This window comes from Xenopus laevis, chromosome 2L, assembly GCF_017654675.1.
Source record: "Xenopus laevis strain J_2021 chromosome 2L, Xenopus_laevis_v10.1, whole genome shotgun sequence".
NCBI lineage: Eukaryota > Metazoa > Chordata > Amphibia > Anura > Pipidae > Xenopus > Xenopus laevis.
Window position 1 is genome coordinate 44,918,792 of NC_054373.1, and position 22,595 is coordinate 44,941,386.

Sequence of the window (22,595 nt, forward strand, 5' to 3'; positions counted from 1 at the left end):
AAAGCCTACTCCACCTGTATTTTATGGACTCATGAATTAAGCAAGTAGAACATGCTGAACCAGTCAGTCACCCGTGGATACAAAGTAAACCATTCTTGACATTGTCTAGGAGTCTACAGCTTCAGCTAAACTTTTAGGTGTAAAATAGGAACGTTTTGTTCCACTGTTTTATTTTTTGTGCCTATGACATTGATGTTCACCTTGCAGCTTACTATTTGATGTATGACATCTTTGTTAAGAGTTGTATTTTAAAGATTCAAGACTTCAAAGTGTACTTTGAGTAAACTGACAAGTATTACGTTTTTATAGTCCACAGAGAACTCTCCATAGATTCTATCACCTTGATGTAATCTGTAATCATATCCCGTTGGCAGATTAGTGACAACTGCCAGTCTGTCATATGACAATGCACACGCTTGCCAAAATATTTGAACAGTTGATATATTTATTTCTGTTCCTTAGAACATGCTGGTCATGACTTGCAGTTTTACTGAAAGTCGTTCAGCAGCTCAGCCTTATAGAAATGACATTATGTGGCTCTGTGAGATTGCTGATTTAATAGCTACAGTATATTTCATGGATGCTTAGGCATCAACATTATTGCATAGTAATTTTATTTATCGGCAAAATAAATTGCAAGGGCTTAGGGAAAAATGATTATTAACCCAGCTGATCAATATTTGTTGTTATTATTATCCTATTTGTAACCAGCTGTATGTACACTACATATAGGTCAGTCAGGCTTTAAAGGAGAACTAAAGTTTGACTAAAGCAGTAGGTAGAAATGTTGTATATTATGTTTTGGGCTTCTGTACCAGCCCAAGGCAACCACATCCATTTAGCAGTAAAGATCTGTGTCTCCAAAGATGCCCCAGTAGCTCCCCATCTTCTTTTCTGCGGATTCACTGCATGTGCTCTGTGCTGCTGTCACTTTCTGAGCTTAGGGACCCACTCACAATATACAGTACACATAGAATAAAAATGTCACAATATAAGACTGATTAGTAATTAATACAGATCATTACTACATGGCAGCACAGAAATGCGTGCAACTAGCATCAGAATTTAATAATCAGCCCTGTAGCATGAGCTTATATCACAGGCCAACCTAATTTTCTGCTTGATAATTAGCAGCTTAGCTTCTCAACAGCTGCTCAGAGCCCACTGAGCATGTGAGTGTCAGACATTTTCCAAGATGGTGACCCCCTGTGACATGTTTGAAGTCCTGGATCATTGCTGCTGTTGAGCAGCTGAAACTTTAGGCTGGTGCAATATGTTCAGTATATAAAAGATGGCATTTTTAGCCAAATTTATTTTTAGGGTTTAGTTCTCCTTTAAGGTAAATAAAGCAAACATCTGCAGTGCAACTACCAACGGCCAGCTGTCCTTTGCCATATAATGCAAAGCCCTTGATCTGCCTACAGCTACCGTCTCGGTTCTGCCAGTGTGCCCTACTGCTCCTTTATTTACAGATTGGCCACAAAGTGCAGGAAACTGGTGCGCATGAGCATTAAATACCTTTTACCTGGAGGCAGCACGTTGTACACCTGTTAAGTCCAGGTCATGGAAGAAGAGGACTATGTCTTGAGGTTCCCTTTAAGTGTGTACCAACTAGGGATGCACTAAATCCACTACTTGGGTTTCGGCCGAATACTGAACCGAATCCTAATTTGCATATGCAAATTAGGAACCTGAAGGGAAAACGTGGGAAAATACTTCTTTTACTTCCTTGTTTTGTGTCAAAAAGTTTCCTTTCCCACCCCTAATTTGCTTATGCAACTTAGGATTCTAATTCGGTTTGGTCAGACACAAGGAACTGGACGAATTTGAATCCTGCTGAAAAAGGCCAAATCCTGAACTGAATCCTGGATTCGGTGCATCCCTTGTACCAACCATGATGAGCTGAATGCAGCATTGGGTGTATGTGAATATCTTTGTTGTTGCTCTAATAAATTGATTGCATAGACTTTGGGGGACAGAGGTCCCCAACCTTTTTTTCCTGTGAGCCACGTTCAAATATAAAAAGAGTTGGAGAGCAACACAAGCATGAAAAAATGTCCCTTGGGATAATGACTGGGATTGGCAATATGGTAGACCCAATGTGGGTTTTTTCTAATGTTTAAATGATTTTTATGGTGTGGGGATTCAAAATTACAAAAAAATCCCTTATCCAGAAAACCCCAGGTCCTAAGCATTCTAGATAACATGTCCCATACCTGTACTTACACTTTGTAAGATCATAAAGAATATATCAACATTTGAGCCTTCAGCCTTGTCTTTCTTTATTTCCTTTTTTTTGCTGATATTTAGTTCTGCTTATGATGAAAAATATGAGAAAACACAACATGCTTTTGCAAATCACCAGTGGCTATGTGTTTGTGGAAAGGCAATTTTATTTATCTGAATACTCACAATCCCATTTTCTTTGCAGATGTTTGATGTCTTCATTCATGGTTCTCTAGTTTAAAAAAAAAAAGGGAATTCTTTGTTTAAAGTACTTTTGGCACATCAAGCTGAATTATACTTTAATTTAGACCGCAATTATCCCAGCTTACATCTGGCCATAAGTAATAGTCTGCAATGTGGCACAATCTCGGCAGCCATATTAAATGTTTGCAGTGTATTGAAATCAAAGAGGGCAAAGAAGCCATTGTGTAGTGTTTGTGTAATTCCTGTTCTTGCTGTTGCAGGTGGCTCAGTAGAGTGAACCTCGCAGTGTCTAGCTATGCAGAGCGAGAGAGGATTAAACAGGATCAAGGCAGCATAAGTAAGTTTTCAAACAAGTAATATGATGTTTATAATGAATACAGTACATGATCTACAGTCCTACAAAGCGGGTTAAGCCTAGTCTCTGTAGGTGTTCTCTGTATTTAGAAGGGTAAAAAGAAATTGTGTGATTATACACACACACACACGTACACCCTTATACAACATATATTTGCACCAGAACTGAGCAAATTGTACTTCTGTAAAAGAGTTCAATTGTTCCAATTACCATATGTCTATGTTGGCATGATTCTTATCATACCTCTTGAAACTTCAGCGCATCTGTACAGAACAAAAGCAAGTTGTAGAACAAAACACAAAGTACAAAGATGCCTCAAATGGTTTTATTGTGAATTAGATCACACAGTTTGGAGTAGAATTGCAAGGGTGGGTTGCCAAGATTCTCAGCAAAACCACTGTCTTGAAAATTTATAAATCTACCCCTGAGCTTGGGGACCTACGCACATTGTACATCATTTATAGAAAATAAGACACACTATAAGGCTGGTTAGCAATTCATTTAAACTCCAAAACCAGTGCATTTTGAATCATAATGTATTAATCAGCCCCTTTAGCATTCGGTTAGCACAATGTTGAATGCCCAGATCATTACTGTTATGGAGAAACTTTAGATTGGGGCAGTATATTCATTATAAATAAATTGCCAATATTTGTTATTAGTGTTTAGTTCTCCTTTAAGTAGTATTGTATGAAAGTTGCAATGATCTTCCCTTACACATTTGTACTGTGTTTACTTATTAGATTATTGGAGTGAGAGTGATCAGGAAGAAGTTGATACACCATCAACACCAAAACAAGACAGCCCACCACCACCGTATGACACATACCCAAGACCTGCCTCAGTAAGTACAAACAGGCTTTATTTAATATACAGTTGAACCCTCATTTTACGGATACAAATCTCTACACAGTCGCAAGCTGCTCTACAGGGAAACAAACAAAGCTGCTTGAGGTCAGGGAAGTAAGGTGAGAGGGCTCTTCCCTGCAGAGCAGTTAGTGACTGTCTGAAGTTTCTATCCACAGCTGTCAGAGCAAGTAAAACAAAGGAGGAATTCCACTGCATACAATCAAGTTTCTTATAAAAATGGTACACATTTTATAATTAATATTGGAGATAGTATTTTTTTCCATTCCTACATTGAATCCACAATTCAGAAATATTCAACATCAAGTAGATTAATTTTGAATGAAGTTTATGCATGCATAGACTTTTGTGACATCACTTATGATAGTGTCACATTAAATACTTAGGAACTAGAAACGGTGTTTGGCTCCCGGTGGTAGCCTAAAACATACAGTGCATAACTCACTACTACAGTCAGACAGAATATTGTACATCTAGCCTTACCCTTGGGAATCCCTAAAATCTGGTGGGTGTAAAATGCCAAACTGCCCCACGGTAATTATTCTGAGCACAAACCAGTGTTACTAATTATCCTACCTATCTGATACTCTTGGTGTGTGTTAAAGACAGTAGCAACACCGTCATTTACTAAAGCCTCAATACTCAAGGTCTCTCTTTTCAGTTCCACAAAGGTGTCCATCTAAATTACATGTCAGTCCTTACTAAGGCCTCCTGCCTCAGACTCTTAAGCAGCATCCATCCTCCTCCATAGAAAGGAGTTCAAAAAGACAGAACTGTTGGAATACCTTCCCTTTTATAGACTAGAAAATACCCATAATATCCTTAGGTCCTTAAGCACACATATCCAACAGGGAGCAGGTTACACCACAGGTAATTTTAGGTTAATTTAACTCCTTGCATCCCCTTTAAGTAACCTGTTATCCAGAAAGCTCCGAATTACAGAAATACCATCTCCTATAGACTCCATTTTATCCAAATAATCCAAATTTTTAAAAAGTTCTAAATCTGCCATTATTCTCTAATGCAATTCATATCAGTATTTTACATTTACTTACAGAAGTTATTTTTTTTCTCTCTCTCTCTAATACCCCAAACCTAGCAAAAAGATTATTATATAACAGAAAAAATATTCACTTAAATGAATGAATTTATTAGGACAGTATTATCGGCAACCCTCACTCCAGAAGTAAAGAATGTAAATATATGCAAATTCTTAGTTTCCATGGAAACACTGACAGTGCAGCCTATAGTAAGTAAATTCCTAAAAGCAACAGACGTGACACTCAAATATTATTTGAGAAATAAAAGAAGACATTCTGTGCTTTCCTGCAAGCTCGTGAAACAATGTTTTCTAATTGTCTGTAAGAGACAAGATCATGTTGGAACGATTACACTACATAAACATTATTTAAAATTATCACTCAAGTTCAGTATCTTGTTTTCCGAAAATGTATTTTTATTCCTACTACCCTGGCTGTCCATTTTGTTTATAGATTTGCAGATTTATTCTGTGTAAAGGGAACTGCAGCTTCATTACGGCTTCTCCTGGGGAAGGACATGACATTTTGTAGCATTAAAGATATATGTGCCTGCTCTGAAAGGCATTGTTTTCAGAGGTTATATAGAAGATCTGATGTGCCATAAAAGAGGGCTTATATACAGTTAATGAAATCAAGGGAGGCATTAGTTAGCATTGTACAACTATCTTACATACCATACAAGGTAATTGCCATGGAACTGTATTGGGAACTAAAGAAATGATTTTGTACAATGAGGATGTGTAACAGATGGAGTTCTCCATCAGTCTCTTATCATCTCCCGCCTTGATTACTGCAACCTACTCCTCGCAGGTATTCCAACAAGTCACCTTTCACAACTCCATCTGTTGTAAATGCTGTTGCTAGACTCATTTATCAATCTCACAGGTCAACCTCAGCTGCTTCTATATGCATATCCCTTCATTGGCTCCCAATCTCCTTTAGAATCAAATTCAAACTTCTCACACTTACATTCAAGGCCCTTAACAGTGAAGCCCCTCCCTCTGCTCTCAAAATACACTCCTTCACACAACCTTCACGCTGCTTCTGACCTTCGCCTTCCTTTTTCTCTCATCACTTAAACTCATTCTCGTCTACAAGACTTCTTTTGGGCCTCTGCTTTTCTCTGGAACTCTCTGCCTTGAGCTGTCAGACTTTCTCCTTCTTTCCAAACTTTCAAACTCTCAAAGACCCACCTGTTTAGGGAAACTTTTTCAATGTACCTTAATTAATCAGTCATTGCTGTATCATAAATTACAAATTTGTTTCTAAAATTCTAATGTCTCAATTGTACCCTAACCTTTAGTTGTAAACTCTCTCGAGTAGGACCATCTAATCCTATTGTAGTCTGTAAACCCTTGTTTGTTATTCACCATTTGCTCCCCATTTGTTATAAGCGAAGGCAAAGCACTGTATACCTTGTCGACTCTATATAAATAGTCGATGATGATCAGTTGGGGCTGCCATGAAGAATTCCACTAACTTTACTTTTTTTATATAACTGTTTTATTCATTTTCAATAAAATAAATAGATGCTATCACAAAGGTAAATATCAAACAGCCGTGCAGAATTCATGTCCAGTAACTTTACTTAAAGGTTCAGTTATCTTCTTCTACTAAAAAAGAAAACAATGTTTTGGGTGACTATTCTTCTTGTCAAAGTTATTGAAGTTATAAATTGAAGTTATATACCCAATGAGTAGAGGTTAAAAAATGGTACCCAAACTGCTCCCAAGCGTTCTTTTTCTATTTATGACTGTGCTTGTTCTACTCCTACGACTATTACTTACACTGGTGTGCCTGGGTATGTCTTAACATGTTGCATCTTCCCTAAGCTAGCTATGGTTATGACAGGTGGGTCATTCCTGGTTGACATTGAGAGAAATATGGCAGCAGGTAAAGTTGGGATCATTTGCATTTTTTCTTGATCAAAGGTGCATTCTTTGAATTGCCCACTTATTTTTGTCACGCTTTAGTCACCACCCGATCCCAAGTTCACTAAATAAATAAACTAGTATACTGTATTTTCCTTAAATGTCTGTTCTGTTATGGTTTCAATTTTGTCTGTATGGTTTCAAGGACGGTAAAGGTATGTGACCTGTTATCCAGAATGCTCCGGACCTGTTTTCAGGATAAGGGGTGTTTCCATAATTTGGATCTCTGTGCCTTAAATCTGCTAAAAATTGAAAAAAATAAAATTTAATTATTTGATTAAAATAGAGGATATGGGAGATGTCCTTCTCGTAATTCGGAACACTGGATAACGGGTTTACCGATGACGGATCCTACACCTGTATATGAATTTACCATTCTAGGTTCCAGAATTTTCCTAGATTTTTTGCTCCATGCTTTTTTACATTTTGCTATAAGTGCATTTTTCATATGCAGCGCAAACCCACAATACTGTTTTTCAACTCGCTTGAACAAGGAGTACACAAAATTAGTACAGCCACAGCTGTTTTCATATTTTTATACCAAGATTATTTTATTATAGCTGAAATCAGTTTTGTGAGTCTATTGACAGTCCTTACTCTCCCAGTTGTAACTGTTTTTCTTTTCCTCCTGCAGATGAGTTGTGTCAGCCCATTTGTTGAGCCAAAACACAGGCTGTCTTCCACAGAAACCTCACAATCCCAGTCCTCACATGAAGAATTTCGACAGGAAGCAGCAGGAAGTACTACGGATTCTCCAGTACGAAAAACGGCCAGTCAAAGGCGCTCCTGGCAGGATTTAATTGAGACCCCGCTAACTAGCTCAGGACTTCATTACCTTCAGACTCTTCCTCTAGAGGACTCTGTATTTTTGGAGCCAGCTGTGGTTTCTCCAGATCACAGACGTCAGTCAACCCTTCCGGCTCAAAAGTGCCATCTACAAGATCATTATGGCCCTTTTTCTTTGGCAGAGGGTAAACAATCTCAAGTACAAAGTGGTAGTGGGGCAAAACCACGTAGTTTTACACTCCCACGAGATGGAGGATTGAGCCACTGTGCTCCACTGTCACCAGTGAGTATTCTGGAGCCACTTGAATCCTCACCGAAAAGAGAAACACGAGGTGAAGCAAAATCTGATCAACCAGGGAAAGCTGAAGATGCAAGTAGGTTTTTCATGTTCTCTTCCAAATATTATACAGCTTGAGAAGCCGTTTATAAGGATAGGATTTTGATGTAGCCCTTTATATAAACAACCATATTATCACAGAGCAGTATTCCAGAAATTTGTGTGGGCTTTGTTATATTGTTTTGGTGGGGGAATTAAAGTTATCTTATAGCACTTGAATGCAAATGAGCTATGAATTAGGACTAGACTTAATTCTGAATGGAAACATGTGGCATAGACAATAAATGGTCTTAAACCCCAAATGTGTCATTGTAGTGCTTTTGCGCTACTGATATAATTTTGTATGAAGATGCATCGTCATCTCTAATGATGTCCTAGTAGTCCTTCTCCATCCTTCACTTTGTCCAAATTCAGCTGGTTTACTGAAGGTTTGCGCATTGAAGATTACTTTCCATAACCTTTAGCAGAGTGCTGGTTTACTGTAATTTTAAAACATTTTATATTTTAAATACTGTATTTAGAACCATTACTCGTTATGTTATGTGACCTCTGACCCACACAACTTGTGCATTAGATGGCGTACTGGACAGGGTTGTCTTGTTTGTGGCATTTAAAGGAAAATCAAAGCTTAACAAAGACATAGACTAGAAATGCTTCACATAATTTTTTGAGATTTTGTACCAGCCCAAAGGACCACATTTATCCTTTATCAGTGAAGATCTGTGCCTCCAAATATGCCCTAGTAGCTCCCCATCTTGTTTTCTGCTGATTCACTGCACATGCTCTTTGCTGCTGTCAGTTACCCAAGTTGTGTGACCTCTATAATACAATACAATATACTGCGTATATAGAATTCCTTTAACTCAAAGCTTCTTGATTTGGAGGCCCTTGTGCTGGAAAGGGATTGTCATTTTAGTGAAAGGAAGTGAGGTTTTCTCTCCTCATTTCCGGTTTCTCTTCTTAATATGAAAATGGAAAGTTTGTTTTGTCATTTTATAGTGGTGCATACTGTACACGTACTATATGCAAGTTTTCTGTTATTAATGGGAATGAATGACAATACATTCCTAGACCTTCTCTTTTAATATGTTTAGTTCCATTGAGCTGGACCTCCAAGTTTGGACAGATGTCCTACCAAATTATCAGTCCCAGGACTGGCATGAGTGGTATTTGATATATGGAGTCTCTGTATACAAGTTTATACCCTTATTCTGCATTTACGATCTTTCGTTCTTAAGATTTTACGGGTATGGGATCCATTATCCAGAAGCCCCTTATCCAGAAAGCTCTGGATTATGCGAAGGTCATCACCCACAGACTCCAATTAAAATCAAAGTAATTATCCGTTTTAAAAAAAATATCCTATTGGGTTTATTTAATTTTTATATGTGGTGATACAAATTACAGAAAGACTCCTTTTCCAGAAAGTATTCTGGATAACAGGTCCCATACCTATACAATGCAACAAACCTAATATATGACCAGAAACAGAAGTTTATAAAACACTACATTATACTTCATCCCAGTTAAGAGATAATTAATTCTTATTGGCAGCAAAACCATTCTATTGGGTTTATGTAATGTTTATATGATTTTCTAGTAGATTTAAGGTATGAAGACCCAAATTACAGAAAGATTCATTCTCCCGAAAACCCCAGGTCCCGAGCTTTCTGGATAACAGGTCCCATACCTGTACTAGCATCCTGCTAATGCCACGAGGTGCATGGGACTGATGCACAATTATGCCCAGCAATTTATATCTGCAGTTGGCATAAGTCTAAAGATTTCTTTGCTCAATACCCTTTTTTTTTTAACTTGATTTTTTTATTGTAGCAATATTGTGTACAGTTTAGGGGCATAAAAGTGACTAGGACCAAAGTTGTTTTCTATATAAGTCCATCTGTTGTATAAAAGGGTGTAGTGATGGTATAGTTGCTACTGAGTAACAAAAGCTGCGGCACAGTTAGTCCAACTACAGTAGAAGTGATTTACATTTTGTTTGTTGCCTTATGGGTGTGCGAGGATCCCTGAGCGGGGCTGTTAATAGTGATTGATGTATCATTTCCTTGTTGTGGCTCTGGTGATTACAAATGAAGGTCAACTTTCATCCATGGAAGATACTTGTAACGTTTTATTTTCTTATAACAATTTTTGGACGCCCATTCCTTTTCATTTTCACTGTTCAGTAGTGACTTTTGCGCGGAGCTTTCATTTCAACCTTTACCCTGCGTATTCCATTTTTTTTTTTTTTGCTGTTTTATCTAAAGAGTCTATGTGGAGAAATGTATTTGTTGCCTATCTTTTTTCACAGCATAAGAAAGTGCTTTTAATTTAAGACTGACAGTTTGAAAAGAGAAGTGTGCACAAGATCAGTCCTTACATGTGGCTCAAAGCCTGCATTTAAAGCATTTTGTATTGTCTGTAAATTCATATTTAGAAATAGTTCCTTAAGCTTTGATTGATAGTTAGCCATTAAGTAACTGTGAGTAGAATGCGAGCCTCCTTACATAGCTGTGCTTGTGTTCAGTTGGAAAGATTTTTTATTCTCCTTTCCAGTGGCCTAAACCCAGGGCAAGGAGCAGGGTGCACCCACAATATTGAGCTTTCGTAATGGCTAATTCTTCTGTATTGTTGATAAACGTGTGATACAACCAACATTTGGTAGCTGAGATATGGTTTAAAAGCAAAACCTAGGCACTTGCAGGATAAAACAGCAGATTCCAGACTTATTGTAAATAACATTTTAAGCCTATAGTAAACTGAGTGGCACTGTTGCTCTAACTGTGAGCTTTACCCCACTAATGTGCTCCAGATGAGACCATAATTCCTAGGGGTTGAGCCCTGGTGTTGGAGGCAGGGTGTTGGACAACTGTAAATGGGTGCAGAACTGATTTATTAGAACATTTCCACATAGGAGAATAGCACAATGATACAGAAGGCAACCTTGGTGTCACAGTCGATACATACTCACAATTCAGACCATTCTTCCCTCCAATAGAGCTGAGAGGGAGATACCAGTGTACCCAGAGTTTCTCGTCTCCTCTGGTGACATTTCTCATGGGGAAACCCAGGGGGGTCTATCTAAGTCCCTGTTGCCCTGTGTGGAGTTCCCTGACTAAGCAACAATGCCCTTGGGATCTATTCCCTTTAATTACTACTCGGTGGAGCCAAAGCTGTTTAATATAGTTAGCCCTAATCTGGCTTTCTTTCCTAGAGAGACTACTACAGCATGTAGCTACCCCTTACTAACCCTGACTAATGATGACTCCACAGGAGGCTCACATCCACTTATTTTTGGTAATTCAGCTGTTGTAATTTAGAGGGGTAATCTTCAGGCAAGTGTAGTGCATAGTGTAAAGTTGAGGCACAGGCTAGTTTCTTTTAGCCACATAGGTCTGTTTATTCCTCCTTACCAAATGTGCTTGTTTATTTCTTATTTGAAGAAAGTTGTAATTGGCAAGTATACATGTCATAAGATTATATAACGAACTTCTAACCAAAGAGTCTGAAGCTGCCCTTCAGGCGGAGACAACATGGTTCCAGCTTTCAGTACTTGGTCTCAGTGAGTCCGTTTTCTGGATGCCCAATAATTTGGCAACTTGGCAGACTTGTGATCACTTACAATTTTTGGGGGATTCCTACAAATCGACCAATGAGCACTGTTCACAGGGATGAACAGAATTATTTAATTAATTACATTAATGTGTTTAAAGTGAGTGGGTTATAGCTAAACAATACAACTCTCTCATTAGTTCTTAATGATAAAATAACCAATTGTTTTTTCAAATACTTAAAGATGTGGTTCACCTTTACATTAACTTTTGGTTTGAATGGCTAATTCTAAGGAACTTTTCTATTGACCTTCATTTTTTATATATAGTTTTTGAATTATTTGCTGCCTTCTGACTCTTTCCAGATATGGGTCACCTGACCCCATCTAAAAAACATGCTCAGTAAGGCTACAAATGTATTGTTGCTACTTTTATTGCTCATCTTTCTATAGGCCCACTCCTATTCATATTCCAGTCTCATGCATGGTGGTCAAGGTCATTTTGGACCCTAGCAACCAAATTGCTGATGCTGAATAAAAAGCTAAACAACTCAAAAACTACAAATAATAAACAATGGAATTCAATTGCCAGTTGTCTCTAAATGTCACTCTCTACATCTAACTAAAATTAGTTTAAAGGTGAACAAACCCTTTAAAAGAGGAAGAAAAGTTTAGGGATTCTATTAGAAGCAGCTTCTTGCAAGTATATTTTGAGTTGCAGGAATCCTCTGCTTCTCCTTTTACAAGCAAGTGCAGTCAGGGCTGGGCCAAGCCGAACAGGCGCCCTAGGCAACCCGGTCAGCTAACCTCTCCACTGCGTGCATGCGTCCGTGCTCCAAATAACATAGGGGAGGGCAACGAAGGGGAAGCCTAAGGGCAGGAGAGGGGTGGAGGGACAGAGGGGGTAGGTGAGAGCTGCAGAGGGGAGTGAATCTGGACTAGGCTTAGGCAGAAGAATCTTGAACAGGCGCATGCCCAGCGCCCCCACAGCATTGCACCCTAGGCAGTGGCCTCTTCTGTCTACCCCTAGTTCCGGCCCTGAGTGTAACGTTTGTGGCAAAACATGGTGAATATTGTGCAAATTGTGCACCTTTAACAGTTGTATTGCATCAGTGCTGGGGTGAATTGTGTCGGTGTTGGCGTGGATATTTCAAACCGTGTGCAATTAGGTAGGTGTAAATCCGTTGCATGCGTAGGTGAAATGGTTAAAGGGAAGATCTCCTCAAGGCAGGGGCCACAGTGTGCCCTGAACTTTGTTCCTTGCACCTAATGGTGCCACACATATACTAGCCCACATTTAAGGCACAATAATAGAGGAGCAGATATTGGTTCAAGCACTGTACTGAATGGTGATGTTACAATATACCTGATTGATAATCTAAATTATTATTTAAAGTGGACCTGTCACCCAGACATAAAAAGCTGTATAATAAGTTATTTTCAAATTAAACATGAAATCCAAATTATTTTTTTTATTAAAGCATTCATAGCTGTTGTAAACTCATTTAAAAATCTCAGCTGTCATCAAATATTGCCTGCCACTCCTCTATGCCAGTGACATAGAGGTGGGGCAAGCAATTACTTTCACTTTCCATTCAGCACTTCCTAGATGTCACTGCTCTCCACACATTTCCCCAGTTCTCTTAACCATTTAGTTATGTGGCCAGTCCATGGGGATGGACGTCAGGTCTTTTGAGATGCTCCAAGGCTTGCCTTAATAACAGTGTCCACAAAATGGCTCCTGCATACTTGCTGTAATTATGAATTCCCAGACTAAAGGAAACAAGATTCAAATAATTTATATAGTGTAATTAAAGTTCATTTTGCTTGACTGATGTGATAAAATAGGATTTGGAATAATTTTTTTGGGTGACGGGTCCCCTTTAATGGCTATGCAGGGGTCCCAAATGATTAACTTAACCATATTGCTTAGTGGTGGTTTCCCATTTAGCCTGGGGTTTTGTAGGTAATGCTTGTCCCTAGGTTATATGAGGGAATGAAGCACATGGTTCATTCTCTTCAGGCTCCACCTGGACCAGAGGTGAATGTGCTGGGGAGCCTAGAGCAGAACCATTCAGTACCAAACGTAGAGCCCTTGGAGAACTAAAAAGAAGTACATTAATAAGGTAAGAGATAGTGGTAACTGTAGTTGGCTTTGTCATGGAGAAGTAGTGTTGAGTTAGAACTCCCCAGGTGACACCTGCCTGTGTTTGAGGACCCCAGATGGAATGGTGGTGAGACGATTGCTTCAAGATCTTTCTCCTGTTACTATTGGTGGTCTGACAGTATGTGAAACTACATATTCTTGCTATTACCATAAAGCTCTTAAATTGCCCCACCACTGTTATACTCTGCAGATACCTTATTGACATTACTGTATGTTAATAAACCATCTTTTTAAGTTCAGCAGCATCAAACATTTGCCCATTGTTCTACTGATCAACTTTTTCCCGTCTTTAGTAAAGACGGGAAATCATTCCATCCTTCCTTTTACCCATTTTTGTGATGTCATTTCAACATTTCACTCTGTAAGAGTCAGACATTTTTCCAGTGGCTGCAAAGGTATTTTTATTTCTAAAAATATGTGCCAAGCCTAAGATCAATATCAGCATTGTTAATGGTGATGACAGTCTTCAGAGGGAACATAACGTGTGACAGTTAAAGATGACTGAATGTCAGCATCAATCTTTCAGAGTCACTCCGAGATTTCCCTGTTAAACATGTCAGCAGCTTATTTGTGCCACAGGCAAAGCATCTGCCCTATGTTTCTTTACTTTTATTTTATTATAAAACCCCAGGTCTCAAGCATTCCGGATAATAGACCTTTCCATAATGTGGATTTCCATGTCTGCTAACATCATTAAAATATTTAAACCCAGTATGATTGCTTTGTCGCCAATATGGATTAATTTAGCTTAGTTAGGATCATGTACAAAGTACTGATGTAAAAATGTTGAATTTGAATGGAGTCTGAGAGATGGCCTCTCCTAATTCGGAGCTTTCTGGATAATGAATCCCATGCCTGTAGTGCAAAGCACAGGTATCCAAGTTACTAAGTTACTATATATACTATATGTGTATATAGTATATAAAAAATAGAATAAATACATAGAGTAAGGTGATTTTGAATTATATAGTTGTATGTCAACCTTTGCTTATACCAAATGTGATAAAACATATATTGCTTACACATGCAACTTGGTAAAAAATGTCAGTCTCTTAGGTATTCCTTGCCGATCCCTTCACAGTCCCTCAGCTGTAAATGAAAGTCCAGAGCAAATATATATGTATTCCCTATGGAATATATATAAGGAGATCAGCGCCTGTGGCAACAGAAATTAGAAACAAGCATAGCGTAATACGTTCAATTAAAGGGAATATCACCCTGTGCGTATACAAAAATTATTTTTCAGAGGTGCGCTCCCCTTTTTTTCTCGGGCAGCTATTAATTAGAAAAAGAGAAATAGATCCAGGTGAATATAAGAACAAGAGGTATCCTTCCTGTATAACAAAGGTGCAATCCGATAGTGAAGTGCCTCCACACTATGTATAAAATGCCTACTTACAAACCACTACTGTGGCGTTATGCATATCAAAAGAAATCCTTTCTGGTCTCTCCTCCAGCTCACCGCTCCTGCCAGACTCCGGATTAGAAATAGGAACCGAGGATAGTGTAATACTGCTTTTATTAAAACATAATTAAAATCAAGTAAAAAATACACTCACATTTACCCTCTTTGGGTAATACGCATTCAGTCCCACAAAGTTTGAGTATGCTCCCTCGGGGCAGTCCTGCCGATTTTTTCAGACTCCCTTGTGGTGCCTCTCCTGGGTCCAAAGCGTACCCCAAACGTACCCAACGCGTTTCGCTGTTGTTATAGTCAGCTTCCTCAGAGGTATAGTCCGTGTGGGTTCCTATTTCGTCTTTTAAAGGTCTGTTCCGGTGCTGTATCATGGCTCCTACTCCTATTTCCGGTCCATGCGTTCCACTCAATGCGTTCCAGCGCGCTCACTTCCCTTTCAGCGCACCCGATGTTGGATCTTTCCTCATTACACAGGTTTTAAATGATGGATCATACTTTCCTTGCCATGCTGGTAATTCTAGCAGTTTGACCCCATAATCCTTGCCTCTTGCAAATATCTATCTCCACAGAATATTATGCAAATACTGATTCTATTTCTAAATTCTAATCCGGAGTCTGGCAGGAGCGGTGAGCTGGAGGAGGGACCAGAAAGGATTTCTTTTGATATGCATAACGCCACAGTAGTGGTTTGTAAGTAGGCATTTTATACATAGTGTGGAGGCACTTCACTATCGGATTGCACCTTTGTTATACAGGAAGGATACCTCTTGTTCTTATATTAACCTGGATCTATTTCTCTTTTTCTAATTAATAGCTGCCCGAGAAAAATCATTTTTGTATACGCACAGGGTGATATTCCCTTTAATTGAACGTATTACGCTATGCTTGTTTCTAATTTCTGTTGCCACAGGCGCTGATCTCCTTATATATATTCCATAGGGAATACATATACATTTGCTCTTATACCAAATGTGGCCTACAGACTTATCTTTCCAATTTTGAACCTGACAGCCCGCTGTTTCAAGGAACAAGGGGTAGGAACCATCCTAGGGTGCATTGGAGAGGGGGGGGCACCGCACCGACAAGTAGTAATAAGAAATGACAGACGAGGAGAGGGAAAGTTGAAATGAGGAAAGCTTGTTTGTGACAGCGAGGCAATTCACAAGTGTGGGACCGGGGATTGGCGAGCAGAAAGGGGACAGAGGGACGGCTGTTGGGGTGCCTAGGGTAGCAATACTACTTGGCCTCAGTGGAGTAACTACTGGGGGAGTAATGGGTGCGACTGCACCCAGCCTGCCCCCCCAATAGGGCCCACCACAGTCACGAGATCACAGTGGGGAGGCCCAAAGGTAAGCTCCCGCGCCTGATCCATGTTCTGGTGGGGGCAGTTTAGGAGCAGGTTTTGCACCTGAGCCCGCAGTCCCCTAGTTACACCACTGCATAGCCTGGGTCTGGGTCTGTCCATTTCAAAGCTTTCTGCCTGGCTTTAATCATTGTGGAGCCTGACTTCATTGACACACCCTGAACATCATCAACCCAACCCCTTTGCCTAGGTTTAATTTAGGGTTGCCACCTGTCTGGTTTTGACCCGTACAGCCCAGTTTTCAGAATGGCTGCGCGGGTTTAAACTGCCTGCCCAGTTTTCTAAATTAGGAAAACTGGACAGGACTAGCCGAGATTGATGGGACAATTGGTCAATCGCTATGTCATAGTCCCGCCCAATGATGGTGCTGACACACCCGCCCCCTGTGATATCACCACCTGCCCGGATTACCACATGCTAAGGTAGTAACCCTAACTGCCACATGCCCTTGAGATGTCAGCTCTGATGTTTAGAAGCCAATGCTATAGGACAAATGCTTGACAATTATGGCCCAGTATCACTGTTTAGTAAGCGCTGTATCCTCTGTTTGAATTACTTCATTTGACTTATCTAGATGATTTGGATGGCTTTATTTGTTACTCTATATAGGAGTGCAGCATTGTTGCCACTATACTTTCTCTACTTACTGTAAATGAATCAGTCTGTTCAACTTGATACCAAGCTGCACATATTCTGCACTTCACTAAGTTGATGTAAAAGTGCTGTATTCTTCATTCTTGTCAGTTTCTATGGCAATGCTTGTTTCTTTATAACATCTGATAAGCCTCAGGCCTTACAATATATTTCAGCAGCCGCATTTTATTTCCTTGCTGTAAATTTCCTCACTAATCTACGTGCTGCGTTCTTCGCCATGCAAAGGTTTTTCATCACCAAGGAAACCTGTCTGCGTTTTTCGCCGCTTAACACCAGCAATTATGAGCACTCTTCTCCTACGGGGGTATGTCTGTATGTATTTTTATTTATTCCTTCTTTTTTTTTTTTTACAAAGTGCCTTTGTGGAATTGGATATAACGTGATGGATGGAGTCTTGTGGTGACAATAAAATATCCCTTCTTTGGACATGTTTTGTACAGTTCCTGGGACTCAAAACTAGGGATGCACCGAATACAGTATTTGGGATTCGGCCAAATTCCCGAATCCTTTGTAAAAGATCTGGCCGAATACCGAAACAGAATCGGAATCCTAATTTGCATATCCTAATTGGCCGGCGGGATTTTTTTTTAACAGGCTTGTTTTGTGATGCAAAGTCATGTGATTTCGCCCGCCGCTAATTTACATATGCAAATTAGGATTTGGATTCAGTTCGGCCAGACACAAGTATGTGGCCGAATCCTGCTGAAAAAGGCCCAATCCTGGCTGAATCCCGAACCGAATCCACAATTCGGTGCATCCCTACTCAAAACTCATCTGCAGGTGGGAAATAACTCAACCCGCACCCAACCCTAACACACGACCCCTCCACCTGCACTCGGCCCATAACCCAGCAAGCCTATGACTTTATAGACCCATGTCTGCCTTGCCCACTATATCACTGAAGGTGGCACCGCCAAGCAGGTGCGAGCCTATAAAAGGCACACACTGGAGGCGAAAGCTGACACAAGAAGGAAGAGCACAACCTGAACCTAGTGCAGAAAAAGCAATTACAAGCTCTGCACTACAAGGGCACCTGCTCTAAGGTAGTTCTCCCTCGCCAGATGCTATAAATTACAGGCTTCCCCTAGGAGGGGTTATTGAGGGTCTGAGTATTTGCGCTTGGCCCATTCTGAAGATTTTTTGCAGGCAGTCCAGGCCACGCCATCGGTTATAAGAGCTGTTTATAAGTTTGTATACTACAGGTTAATAATGGCTTTGCTTATTTTATAGGGAATAATGTGCATTACAGTTGTAATATATTAAAAGTTATCATTGGGACCGTGTCCATATAAAAGTACAGTGTGACTTCTAATATTGTCATATTTCACAGATAGGAGGAGTATCACATATGCCATATGACACACATTACATCACTAAGCATCAATTAGAACTGATGACATCACTAAGCACCATTTCTATTCATGCCTTTTGTGTATTATAGTACTGTACCGTCACAAAGTTGCAAATGTAAAGGGTTTGTTCTTTTTTTTGCAATAAATAAAGGACACATAATATAACTCGAAAGATGACTGCCCCTATTAATTTCTTTTTTTTTTTCTCAATAGCTTTTCACCGGCAAAAAAAAAATAGTTTGGCCCATCTGTACTTGCTGTGATAAGCTGACAAGGCCAGCACAGGAACAGTAGCTGTTTAATTCATTTGAGTGGGTTGCAGTAACCTTAGTTCTCACCAGATTATTCTACTGCATGGAAAGTTCCTGCATAAATGAGAACACTCTGTGCCAGTGTGAGTGTTAACTTGCTTGTCGTTTAGCTCTTTATAGTATGGGAAACCTCAAAACTGTATTCAGTATAATAAAAGAAATTGTAATTCTAAACAACTTTCCAATATGCATTTCTCAAAGGTGGGATAAAAGTAATGCAATTTCAGTTGAAATCAGGCTAGTAACATTCTCTGCATTCTTCTAAGGCAATAAGGACTCCGACTCCTTATTGCCTTAAAGTGGAAGTAAAGTCTAAAATAGAATATGGCTAGAAAAGCTGTATTTTGTATACTAAACATAAACATGAACTTACTGCACCATAAACCTAATCAAACAAATGATTTATGCTTTCAAAGATGGCCACAGGGGGTCTCCATCTTGTAACTTTGTTTATCATCTTTGCAAGACTAAGACTGTGCACATGCTCAGTGTGGTCTGGGCTGCTTAGGGATCGTCATAAATTATCAAAACAGCACAAGTCAAATAATATCTGCCAGAAGCCAATACCGCAAGACTGATTAATAATCAGAATATACAGACTGCACTGCGTCCTGTGTTGTCATGTAATCTAATGTGGATTTTATAGTTTTTGTATTGTTTAAAACAAACCAACTCTGCAGAACCAGTGGCTGCAGCAAAATAATCCTCCAAATAGAATCCCAGTTAATCTGTTTAAATCTGGCTCCATGATCTTTGTCCCTGCAGCTGGAGTTGGAAACAGTAAAGGGGATGAAAAGGCAAAAATAAAATCCAATACAAATCTCTACACCATCGTTGACTGCTTTACAGGGAAACAAACAAAGCTGCTTGAGTTCTGCATGGCTGGGAAGTAAGGAGGCGGCTCCTCCTGCTATTGAAAAGTATGATGGTTACCCTGCAGAGCAGTTAGGGACCGTCTGACAATTCCTTTCCACAGCAGGAAATAAAGGGAGAATTTCACTGCATACAGTCAGGTTTCTTATAAAAACGGTACACCGTTTTTAATTAAAGTATATTGAAGATAGGTTTCTTTTTCATTAAAGAATGTAAAATGGGATTACATTTTTTTTGCCTTTACCTTTACATGCCCTTTAAGACTTACTCCAAGAGAACAGATATAAAGTACCTGTATATATGTATGGGATCCGTTATCCGGAAACCTGTTATACAGAAATCTCCAAATTATGGGAAGGCTGTCTCCCATAGACTCGGTTTTAATCAAATTATTCAATATATTGTCTTTTCTGTAATAATAAAACTGTATCCTGTACTTAATCCTAACTAAGATATAATTGATCAAAACAATCCTATTGGGTTGAATTCATGTTTAAATGTTATTTTAGTAGACTTAAGGTATGGAGATCCAAATTACAGAAAGAGCCCTTATCCGTAAAATCCCGAGTGTTCTGGATAACAGGTCCTATACCTGTACTTGAAAGTTGCTTAGAATTGCATTTCTATTTCATATGCAATGTGCATGATACATTATGGTAAAGTGCTATGTAACTTGCTGGCTCTGTATAAATAAATGAAGGTGATGATGATCCAGTGTGTTCAGAGTTGAAAAATCAAACTCGGACTGCAGAGTTTGGGAGATGTAAGGCTGATAAATGCTCTTTTAAATATAAGGTGACCTGCACGTGATTTATGTTTTAATAAGTCTTCTGCCAGGCCTAGAGATGCAATGTCTGTTATTTTTGTGCTGCCTGTACTTTAGTGTCTGGTTAAGGATCCTGGGGCAAGGTGACTGTCTGTCACCCCTGTTATTACAGAACTAGGCTTTTCCTAATTTAGAGTGTTCCTCTGTCCTGGATCCCTGCCTTGGAAGTGTATTTGTTTCTCTTATGAGTGGCAAACTGTTTCTAATGTGCGACTAAACTTAGTCTGTGTGGGCGTTTATGGAACCAGTGCCAGCAACTTGAGTACTACGCTTGTTCTCATGCGGTAAACACCATAATGTGCCTTTTGCTTCTCCCTGCACAATAAAGGGCAAGTCAAAATAAAAAAGAAAACCTTATTCCAATATATAAATTTATTAAAAATGTTCAGTTCTTTTAAAGTTATTTGTAAGAGCAATTGCTATTAAAAGCAACATTTGCTTAATGCCTGGTTGTTACTTTTTAAACAATGTTGCAAAAGTCTTAGTTCCCCAGCAAAGACAGGTCTGTTAATCAGCTGCCTTGTCTTACATTGTATCAACAGTCTTAGCCACCAGTGCAGAGAATAGAAAGGGGCAAACACTGCTTTCAATAGCAGTATATATACAAATAACTTAATCACCTAAGAAAAAAATGTAAAGGATGTATATTGCAAAGTTGCTTAGAATTATGTTTTCTTTTATTAGGAAAAAAAAATGTTTTTATTTGGGGTTAACTTGCCTTTTAAAACCGTATTCCAGCCTAGAAATGAAAGATAGCAGTTAAAGTGAATTATTGAAAAGCAGATTTTGTACCTTTTATTTAATTGTGGCCTTAAATGAGATCTAATCCCCGAAAATGTAATGTGTGTAACCTTAAGAGTGGTCCTGTGACTGTTTTAATTGACATGAATTTTGTATTTGTCTAAAATTTTAATAGGGTTGCAACCTGTCCAGTTTTGAACAGGACAGCCCAGGTTTTAATGGAACAGTTTGGCTCAAAACCTTCTGCCTAGGTTTTAAAGCTTTAAAAACTGTCCAAATATTCGCAAGCCACATGGGCTGTGACATCATAGCCATGTCCCCAAAATCACCAGTTCTGCCCACAGTGTCACCTGTCCCTTGGCCCGCCCCTAATGTCACAGCCAGCGACCATTCTCAAGCTGGCCTTACACAGCCAATAAAAGCTGCGGACAGACTGTGTCGGCAGCCTATAGGCCCATGTGTGGAGCCCTCCGACGGGCTTCCCCGATCGATATCTGGGTCGGATCACAGCTGCATCTGTGCATTGATGCGGCCCGTGATCCGACCGCCCATAGTACATACATTATGATCCGATCGTTGGGCCCTAGGGCCACGATTGGAGCAGCCTGATATTGGTCACCTCTACTGTATGTGGGAATACCGGGGAGAGATTTTGTCAAACGAGCTTAAGTTACTAAGAACAGAACATTTCCATAACATTCTATTCCTTATATGAAATTACATTTGCTCAGGATCAATAAACCATTGCAACCAATGAGATATTTACTTTTTAAACAGGTGACCAGTAAATGCTGCCTGCTGATTGGTTGCTATAGGTGATAAGAAGTATAGCAAACTTTGCCCCTAACATTATAACCCCTTAAAAATGATTACTTCTTTAATATGTAAGATTGACCGGCTTATCCATTCCATATACTGTACTCTCTTATCAATGTACTTCCAGCATTCAGTGCTGCTTCCAATGTCTTCCACAAGAGAGAGAATATATACATGTTTTATTAAAATAGTGCCTACACATTTATTTAGATTTATCTAAACACTTCTCCCTACAATGAACAGAAAGAAACTTGTGCTCTGTTTTCTTATAAATCCTTGGTGCTGCTAATTCGATTTCTTTTGCCTTAATCATTTGCACAGTATTATATGGATTATGGGGTTTTTTTTTGGCTGAAAAGTGTACATTGTTTTTAACATTTTGAATCAAACAACCTGTCTATTCAGCCGTGCTTAGCGTGCGTCTTATATATTTTAATAGATTCATCCCCTGCCAGTGAGATATTACTGAGCTCGCAAACACCAGATTCTCCTCTGTGATTTATTAGATTATAAATCCATTTTGCTTTACTAATTGGTATGCGTTGTTAATCACCTAGTCATTTAGTTAGGTGTGAAAAAAAAAACACTTCTGGAATGTGTATGTCCTCCTTGACTAATGTGTTTGTCTTCCGCCAGACATTGATTAATCTGTATCTTGTGTCTTGTGACACTGACCGATTCCGCCGGCACTCGAGTCCCTTGTGCTGCTCCTAATCTCAAGGTCGTGCAATAAATGACTGGCATTTCAAGTGTAATCATCAGACTCTTAAACACAGGGG

General features: G+C 39.3%; 1 protein-coding gene across 7 annotated transcripts in view; it reads left to right on the top strand.

Annotated features, from left to right (window-relative positions):
• Window positions 1-22,595, top strand: part of cnksr2.L (connector enhancer of kinase suppressor of Ras 2 L homeolog) — a 205,617-nt gene that overhangs the window by 175,773 nt on the left and 7,249 nt on the right. For all 7 annotated transcript variants that reach the window (XM_018245021.2, XM_018245025.2, XM_018245020.2 and 4 more), the window contains 3 exon segments: window positions 2,691-2,767; window positions 3,529-3,629; window positions 7,258-7,783. In XM_018245021.2, coding sequence (XP_018100510.1) covers window positions 2,691-2,767; window positions 3,529-3,629; window positions 7,258-7,783 — 704 coding nt within the window.